Source organism: Merops nubicus, unplaced genomic scaffold (genome assembly GCF_000691845.1).
Source record: "Merops nubicus isolate BGI_N331 unplaced genomic scaffold, ASM69184v1 scaffold28843, whole genome shotgun sequence".
Taxonomy (NCBI): Eukaryota; Metazoa; Chordata; class Aves; order Coraciiformes; family Meropidae; genus Merops; species Merops nubicus.
Genome location: NW_008597303.1, coordinates 982 through 10,568, shown reverse-complemented (window position 1 = coordinate 10,568; position 9,587 = coordinate 982). Strand labels below are relative to the sequence as shown.

The following is a 9,587-nucleotide window of genomic DNA, read 5'->3' as shown; positions in this document are numbered from 1 at the left end:
GCTGGAGCCCCCAAGCGGAGTCCAGCAGTCCCTTCTTCCCCCTCCCTGGCCTGTCTGCCTGGGCAGAGGCCACACTGCTGCTCCCCACACACTCCCAGCAGCTTTGGCGGGTTCCTGCTGGGCTACTAATGGTCTGCACTTCAACTTCACAGCAACACTTCCCTTTCCTCTCCCCAGGCCCTGGCAGGATGATGCTGGGCCAGAGGAACCTCTGCACAGATGCTTCTGCTTCTCCCAGAGACCTCAGCCGGCAGAGCCCCAGCCGGGTCACCCCGGGAGCCCCTCGCTGTGGGGGGCCGAGGAGCTGGCCCAGCAGCTGCCCCCCTGCAGCTCTGCCCTGGGGGCAGCACTCACCTGGCCCCGGCCTCAGTTCGCATTTCTCTGGCGGACGTTCTTGTCCTTGTGGTTTGTGGCATTGCTCTTCCTGGAGAGAGAAAAGGGGCAGTGAGGAAAGAAAAGGCACAAAGCCCCACCCTGCCCACTACTGTAAATTGGGTACAAACAGATGCTCAAGACAAGGTGAGATGTTACCAGAACAGTATCAGTTTGAGGCACTGGTGCTTCCAACATCATCCCCAACTATGTGGGGTTTACAGGCATTCAATGAACCATGGGGCAAGTCTCCCACCCAATAAGGTACCGCTTTATTCCCACACCAGCTGCTGTTCTACTTGGAGCAGACTCCCCAGATAGACATGATCTGCCAGGACGAGTCTGGCTGAAGAGGAAGGAGGAAGGTACTTACAGTGGTGCAGAGCCTCCATCGTCATCTTCACAGTCAGGACAACATAGAAAGAAAGGACAGTGTCAGGGAAGAGCATGTACAAAGTCATCTCTGCCACCTCTCAAAACTCCGGGGACTCCATTCTGGACAGGGTACAGCCACAGGGATACTACTGCCTGCACAGGACCAGACCCAAAAGGTCACCTCACCCACAGGGCTCCTGTTTCGCCAGGGCCTGGCAGGGCAGGGGCTGCTTCCTACCAGAACACACCATCCCCAAGTTCAGAGCTTAGACAAGGCCCAGACTTGAGCATAAGCCCCATTACGCAGTTGCTTCTGCTGGCCCAGGGCAGGCACCTCACTAAACCCGAGACCACCTCAGGAGGCCACAGAACTAGACCTACAACTGCTCGGTGGGCACCCGGCAGCCTCTGCTGGATGTCTGTGCCCTGCGTGCCCTTGGCACACTGGCCAGTCTTCCACGTGAAACCCGAGGGGGATGTTTCAGGAATGAGGCTTTAAGGAGCAGCAGCAGCCCCTTCTCCCTCCCCCCCCCCGACACATGCCCTGAAATCAAAATAAACACACTGCACACCACATTCTTGCTACACAAGGAAGCATAGCTAAGAAAACACCTCTGCCAACACGTGCCAAGCCCTGGGGCCTTTCACCAGCTCCTTGCAATCTGCCACCTTCCAGCAGAAGGGTCCCCACTATCTCCTGCACAGTCCAGGCTCCCCACAAACAGCTCTAAGCACTGGGACTGCCCTGGGCACGGAGATCTGCATGCAGCTGGTGAGAGGATGGGTGCAGAAATACAGCTGGAACCATCTTCTACTTACCATGTGAGGTGGCACCAGCAGCAGAGAAGGGAAGAGTGGAAAGGTAACACCAGCAAGGGTATCAACCATACACAAGCCAGGCTCTCCCCATCCCAGGTACCAGGGAGCAGCCAATTCACAACCAGGACCATGAGGGATAGCATTTGTCCAAGCTGTCCCTTATTGTCACCTCCTCTTAAGAAGGGCCAAGGGACAGACTTTTGGGGACAGAGAGCCACTTTACACCAGGAAAGCGTGAGGCTGTGTATGTCTGTCAAACAGGTACCATGCTGTACCCTCATCCACAAGCACTTGGGAACCTGAGCTTCAGAGCTCTGGCCAAAGAGCATCAGGACACTACAGTAACATGTCCTGTTGTCTGTCAAAGCATCTGATGGAGCTCTGATGGGTCAGCACTGATGTGATCTGGACAAGGCTGATGGCATCAGAAGCCAGATCACTCAACACACACAGGCTATCTTTTTTCCGCTGGAAGATGCAGCTACAACATCCTTCAGCAGCCGCCTCCCTCCCAGCCAGGAGCAGCCGAGGGCAAGCACCTGGCCCTAGAGCTGCCCTGAGCAGAGCTGGGGCCAGGGAGGGATGTTTGGTTTCGGTCCCTCCACGGCGCCCCAGGCTCAGCAGCTGTGCTGTTCCCAGCAGCAGGAAGGATCCGGAGCACTCCCGCTTCATTGTTGCCGGGATCTGATAAGGGAGGGGCAGCTGGGCCAGCACAATGCAGATCCTTCCCGATAAGGAAAGGGAGGAGCTGAGACTTCCAGAACAGATTAAAGATAGCACTTGGCTTTGAGATCCAGGATGTGTGGATCTGAGTACCCCAACAGATCCAGGAGCTGAACCTGAATTCAGCTAAGTCTGGTTTTACGGAGACACCCACACAGGCCCCCAGTTTGGCTGCACCAGAAAAGCTCCACTACTGTCTCAGAAATCAACTTCTCCAGAATGTCAACTGCTAAACCCTGGTCCTGCCGACGACCACGTGAAGCACTTGAGCAAAGTGCAGAGGAACTGGTGAGACAAAGGGTCAGGCTGACCTGCGCTGCATCTTATCTCACTCTAGATCCAAAGCACAGCTGAAGTACTCTCACAAACAGCAAAAATACTTGCAGCTTTATGGCTGAAGTAGTGTGAAGGCTATCACTGTTTTACAAGAAGTGCCCTCAAGAAGCATCCCTCAAATTAATGCCCATCCGGTGAAGGGAACCCCAAGTTCTCTGTGAGAACATTCTGACATTTACCTACAAGTAACTTGGTCTCCCCAGAAAGATTTAACCCCGGACACCTCTTACCATCAAGAACCTCGTCTGGCTTCCTCCTCTTCTCATAGATGAAGATGATGGTGACAAGGACGAGGACTTCTGCCACAATCCCCAGGAAGGGCCAGAGCGCTGCCAGGCGGCTGCGCACGTGCAGGTTCACCACAGCAGCACCAGTGCCGCTGGCGTTGGTGCCGTTGCAGTAGTAGTCACCCTTGTCCTCCTCCATGTTCAGCTTAAGAACACGTAACTCTGTCTTGTTGCCAGTGGACTTGATGATGTACCGGCCAGACCCGTTGACGATGTGCTGGAGGGAGAGGCAGAGAGCAGGGCTGGCGTGGGGAGCTCACGTACCACTGCAGAAACCCCCCTTGCCACGGCACTGAGGAGGCTGCTCTGAAAGAGCCAATTCTGACAGGACAAGGTCCTCCCCTCTTTGCTGGGAAACAGGGGATGCAGCAGAAAGAGCATCAAGCCTGAGCACTTACCTCTTGACCATTTTTGTACCAGGCCCAAAAGGCGACTGGGGGGAAAGAGGGACTCTTGCAGATCAGCACGCCCGTGTCCCCCTCGTTCCCGTTCTCAGACTTCTTGTACGCAACCACCTGGGGTGGAACTTCAGCAAGAGCAAAAGAAAACCAGACGCCTCGTTATGGAAAACGTGGAAGACGTGTACTCCCTACAGCCCACCTGGCCAGAGCCAAAGTTACCCATCGAGCCTGACTTCAGCTGAAGACATGCATTAGTGGGCCTGCTCCCCCTTGCCCATCATCTGGCATGTCAAGCTGCTTTGAGAAAGACTCAGACAATTTGTACACCAGAAATTATCCCTTTCCCATTATTCCTGTGAGAACGTACCCACAGCAGAAGGCTGATTAAATACAAGGTCCAAGAGTTGACCCTACAGACACTTCATCTGCCTGGCAAGATGGAGCTGCCTCATGGAGCAAATCTGGCAGGACATGTGTAGAGTCCTGCAGCCCTATTAGTAAGGGCTATAAAAGCAGCAAGTTGAAAAGACACCAAAGCCAAGTGTTCAGGAGATCACAGCTTCCCCACTCCCCTCCTCAGACCCAGAAGCAAACGTGAGAAGTTACCTGAAACACTCACTTCTCCTTTTATCACGGGGCTTGTTTTGTAGACACATTCGTAGACGCCAGAGTGCTCTTCCACCTTCCCCTCGATTCTACAAAACAAAAATAGGATGTCAGAGGAGCATCCAGCACAACTGACTGACCCACAAACAGAGACCAGACCCCAGGCCCAGGGACACAGCCACTGAAACTCATCACAAGTCTCCTCCACTGGCAACTCTCCCCATCCTAGCACGAGGCTGACCCACGTACCTACAGCCACCCAGCCCTCCACCTTCTCTCCCCACAGAAGATTTCACACACACCAAGTCTAGCTCGGGTCTGTCAAGTCAGTGATCACTGTGACCTCCTGATCTTGTGTCCCGAATCCCAAAACCCAGCAGCTTTCACCCCCTAACCCAAACCACTCTTGCCATCAGGATGTCTACAGAGAGAACAAATTTAAGACCTAGCCTGTGAGCTAGTTTAGCTGAAGGAAACCAGGAGCACCAGGACAACATCACACCCTCACCAGGAGCAGTGCCATGTGTACACTTCAGAAGTGGCCAACTCCATGCTCTTCCCTCTTCCATACAGACCCCAGGCTCATTAAAAAAAAAAACCACACACACAAAATCACACCCTAATGAGTGAAGCTGACAGAATCTGAGGTATGGCAAGAGTCCATACACCTCATGTAAGGCATCAGCCCTGGAGTTCACCTCTACAGGAGGCAGGCAAGGAGCTTAGGACTACAGATTCAAAGGTAAGCCCACTAAACACGTGGCAAAGTAACCCCCAGGCTGAGTTCCTCTGGGCTGACCCAAGCGTAGGGAGAACTCTCCCATTTTCATCTTTGTAAAGCTGCTGCAATGAGATTTAGTGGATTATGCTGCACTGCACGAACATCTCATGCTGCAGCTCAGTGGTACCCACTGGAGGGAAGGGGCCAGCAAAGTTCTGGTCCCGTGGCTGTGCTGGGACAAGAGGCCGTTGTTAGCTCTGCTGTGCACAGCGCTTCCCACTTCCAAAAACCACTCAGCTAAGGAATTGAGGTCACACGAGGGAGGCTGGGTTATAAATACTTTAATCCTTGTTCAGCTCCCTGTTGCTATGGGGAGACAGGCACGTCGGCACTGCCACACAAAAGGACATGATGCCTCCACAGCTGCTGGGCCAGAGCCAGCGGGCCCGACTGTAATCAAAGAGGAAAGCTCACGGCACGGGCGCAGTGCGGCTGGGGCTGGGGCTGGGGCTCCTGCTCCTGCCCAGCTCTGCCCTGCAAACAGCTCCAGAGCACTGACCAGAACTTGCAGGCGGCTCCCCAGCCTGTTCCATAAGAACGGGTGGACTTTGGAAAGGTACATTAACCCCACAGGCAGAGGCAGCACACGGTGGAGCCTCTTGTTCCACACACGTCCTCTGGGGAGCAGGGAGCTGACGTGGGAGCTCTGGGAAGTGGCTCCAGCAGAGTGATGTCAGTGAGCCCCAAGCACGCTGCCCCCACCAACCGACCAGCCGAGTCCAGCTGAACGCCTGCGTAAAAACTTCTCCTACTAAGACAGTATTTGTGGCATATAACTTGCCCCTCCTCCTCATAAAGGAGAAAACGTTTGGCCTTACCAAAACTTTGTTTAGCTCATGTTATATTCTGAAGTTTAAAAGCCAACATTTCCAGCAGCACTTCAAGCACTCATCTCGGGGTTCTGCTGACAGGAAACGTTAACTGCCTCTAGTAAATAACCCTGCCCCCCGTGTTCCCACTGCTCTCTGGCCTCGCCGACACTCACGTGTAACTGGTGAAGGTGCCCGACTCCGTGTCTGCCTGCAGAACCTTGTCCCCGTGGATCCACTCGTGGCCCTCGATGGCGGGGTGTGGAGCAGTTATGTTGCAGTTGAGGACCGTCTTGCCAGAGACGAGGGTTAGCCAAGAATTGATCTCTGGACCTGCATTCACAAATAATTTGACCAAAATTAGCACGTGGAATTCCAGAGGTCGCGTGCCTGCCCGAGAACCTTCAACACGAACAGCTCCCAATCCCACAGCTCCTTGTCTCTGTCGCAGCTTTCACTCACCTCCGCAAGGACTCTCCTGCCAGAGCTGATGACAGCAGCACAGGGGCCTGGAGAGGCAGGCGACAGGGCCTGGCCGCACGCAGCGACTGCTGCCTGCTCTGGGCAACTCTGAGCCTCCTGCTGTCCCTGCAATGGGTGCTGCTCCGGCAGAGCCAAGTGTTCAATAAGCAATGGAAAAGGTCACACTCTGAAGGGCAGAGTACAGCTCTCTGCTTTTGTGAGCCTCTGCAGCACTCACCGTGCCACCACCTTCCAGACACCTCCAGGAAGGTCACGGGTGGCACTCGAGACCCTCCCTTGCGAGGGGCTGCAGACGAGACCGCGTGCCAGCGGTACGTGCCCAAGAGATTACAGCCAGATTACTCCAGGGAGACCACACAGAACCATGGCTCCGGAAGGTCCTGGGCCTTCACGTGCCAAGCAACAGTAAATTATGCAATATAAAGATGACTCGGGGATTTCTGCGGGTAGGAGGCAGCCCCAGAACGCTGCTGCCACGAGCGGCACCATGACACAGACCTGGGGCTCTATGGTTCCTACCCTTCACCTAACAGCAATCTCTTGGAAGGAACATTTTTTGCACAGAGCTGACAGGGATTTTGCTTTTCCTTCTACCCAAATCCCACTGAAGAAGACTGTGCTGGAGTTGCTTGTTCTGTAGCACGTTTATGCTGAATAGACTACGCTGCTCTGCTCAGCAGGATGTTAAAACCCCTCACACCAGCCCCAGTTTCTATTCCTCAGAGCAGCTGCCCATTAGCTCCCCAGTTCGACCGCCAGCGCTAAGCAGAAGGAAACCGGTCACGTCCACAGGACAAGCAACTACGTCACACGCAGTGTCACACACAGACACGGCCACTTCAAAAACGGTTGCATCTCAAGAGACTCAAAGCAGGATTTGGTCCCCACAGTTTGTATCACGAGCACGAAGCGAGCTTAGAGCAGGACTGTCACCGGAGCAGGAGCCGTAGGAGCTGCGGGGAAGGGCCGGTTGGTCAGTGGTGGTTAGGGCAGAGTCTACCACAGAACTGAGACTCAATTCTACAGGCCAGCAGCAGGGCTCGAGGCGCTCGGGAGGAAGCGGGACGTTCCAGGTCTTTGGCTCCGGAAAAGGCACGGGATTGCCAGAGGGCTTTTTGGTTGGGAAGCCACAACCCTTTTTGAGCAGGGCCATTTTGGGTCAAGTCACAGGTGGTGCGGGAGATGACAGAGGGTGGGAGTCTCTCGGTTCTACAGCTGGGGTGGGAGGGTGAGGGGAGCTTTCGGGAGCCACAGGACACGGGTGCAGGGGTGAGCACGGCAGGAGACTCGACACCGGTGTCTGAGCAAGTGCCAAGGCCTCAGAGCGGCCACTCACGTTCGATGACAAAAACGTTTGCCTGGGAACGGATCCACTTGACTTTGGGGCTCTTCGACAAGTGGTTGCGGTCGGGGTCGTTGCTGGCCCGGCACTCATACATGCCCGAGTCGTCGCTCGTGAGGTTTGCGATGTAGATGGTGCTGGTGGAGTGCAGGTTGTAGGTGGCGTTGATTTTGACACGGTCCTGCCGTGCGCCATCCCAGAGCTGAGCATAGGTCTCGTTTGGGTCGTTTCCCTCAAACCACCACTGGATCTCAGGGATGGGATTGCCAATCGCCTCGCAGTACAACTCGACGCTGTCCTGAGTCAGTCTCTTTTGAGACAGCGGCGACTTTATAAAACCAGCTATGAGTTGAAGAGGTATTAGTGCAAAGTGTTAGTGCAAAGCAAGAATTTACTCTCTACAAGCAAAACCAACTCAGCCGCTGAGAAGAGGCCACACGCAACCTTCAGACCAGGGTACTCTTCCCTCCCTCCCACACTGGCTGAACTCTGACCAGCTCTGCAGCCGACAATACTCCTGTGACTCCGCTGCAAACCAGCAGCTATGAGTTGAAGAGGTATTAGTGCAAAGTGTTAGTGCAAAGCAAGAATTTACTCTCTACAAGCAAAACCAACTCAGCCGCTGAGAAGAGGCCACACGCAACCTTCAGACCAGGGTACTCTTCCCTCCCTCCCACACTGGCTGAACTCTGACCAGCTCTGCAGCCGACAATACTCCTGTGACTCCGCCGCAAACCAGCACACACAAACCAGCACGGAGAATTTCCACTAGCCAAACAAGCAAGCCACGGTTTCGCTCGCCTTCTGCAAGGGGACGTGTCACAGAACGGGCCTCACCAGCGTGAGCTGAGAGCTGCGACACTGCCCCAGTCCCCAGCACTTCCAGTCTGGGCTGAAGACAGCAACGGACTCTTGTGGCAGGGGCTTACCCAGCTCCACACGACTCCCATGCCCACCCCTGCTCGCCAGGCAGCCCGGCGCTGGCCGTGCCCAGAGGAGGTGGTGCTGAGCCACCCGGACCCCTCGGCAGCCTCACGGTGCCAGGCGCCGCCCTGTCAGCGCCCTGCTCACAGAGATGCCCGGGAGATACTTTTAAACGTGATAGTAAGATAACAGCTTTTTAGGGGGAGGGATGTCTTGCAGTCTGCAAGATGTCGCAAGCCTGGTGAGGAAACGTGTAATTTGTTGTCATACAAATGGTGAAATCGGGCTTCTCAGCTCGGGCTTCTCAGCTCGGGCAAGATAACTTTGCAGAGCCGAGTTAGGGATAAATAGATTAAGAGCACGAGAAGCAGCCGCAGGCTACAGCCACAGTGTTTTCCAAACAGCTCGGGCAGAGAGGCCAGGAGCTCAGCTTCCGAAAACACAGTCCAAAGGTGGGTCCAGGAGCCACTGGACTGCGGAAAGCTCCGAGCTGCGCTGCCAAAATCTTCAGGCTACCAGCCAGGGCAGCGTGGCCACTGCGACCAGCAGTCCCCTGACACAAGCTGCCCCGGCCACAGCTGGGGGCAGGAAGGGAGGCTCCTTGCCTCGGGAAAAGACATCACCTGCTGCCAAGCCAAGGTGACCTACGTGACTCAGCCCCAGGCAGGTTTCAGAACTGGCTGGGTTGTGACACGTCCTTCCTGCACACCGACTCCGCGCCCGCCGCGGGCTCCCGGGGCAGCCCGCCTGCCGAGGTGGCTTCCAGGGAAGCTGTTTACTCACTTACCAAGAACTTAAGTTCATGATTATATATAACCCTGAATATGTGCACCATGACACGCAGGTACAGAGAGGTAGGCTTGGGAACAGTTTGTTTTTTAATATCTGAAGGTGTTTTAAGAAGAATTCTATGACCGTTTTTTGTGAGTGTAGAAACAAACCAGTATTATGAACCCAAATTCACTCAAACCCAAGAAAAGTACATGTAAAGTAGGTGTCAGAGTTCTAAATAAACCAATTCTACACTTCTTTTCCACATTTCAATTCTACATTAGCTTTACATACTAAAGCTATCAAAGTCTGCAAGAATACACATGCCTGGTCAAGGAAGGAGGGATGTGACTCTTATCCGAGACCAAGACGCTGTCAGGAGAAGGCCAACAGTGTTTTAATTTAAAGGACTGGGAGGTGACAGGGGCCCCAAAAGGTGTATGGGGGTGTCAGCTGCCTGCAGCTTTCTCATAAACCGAGTTCTGCCCCTTGAACCACTGACCTATGTGTGCCTGGGGGGGTCACACCACAGGCCTGCGACTAACGCTCCCAGCCACC

The 9,587-nt window shown here is 54.6% G+C and overlaps 1 protein-coding gene across 1 annotated transcript in view; it reads right to left on the bottom strand.

Annotated features, from left to right (window-relative positions):
- Nucleotides 1-7,676, bottom strand: part of BSG (basigin (Ok blood group)) — a gene marked incomplete at its 5' end in the record, with an annotated part of 8,145 nt that extends 469 nt beyond the window's left edge. Inside the window, 7 exons of the mRNA XM_008936667.1 lie at nucleotides 355-424; nucleotides 746-770; nucleotides 2,856-3,129; nucleotides 3,311-3,438; nucleotides 3,920-4,008; nucleotides 5,686-5,842; nucleotides 7,329-7,676. Coding sequence (XP_008934915.1) covers nucleotides 367-424; nucleotides 746-770; nucleotides 2,856-3,129; nucleotides 3,311-3,438; nucleotides 3,920-4,008; nucleotides 5,686-5,842; nucleotides 7,329-7,676 — 1,079 coding nt within the window. The remainder of the gene's footprint in view (nucleotides 1-354; nucleotides 425-745; nucleotides 771-2,855; nucleotides 3,130-3,310; nucleotides 3,439-3,919; nucleotides 4,009-5,685; nucleotides 5,843-7,328) is intronic.
- Between the last annotated feature and the right edge of the window lie 1,911 nt (nucleotides 7,677-9,587).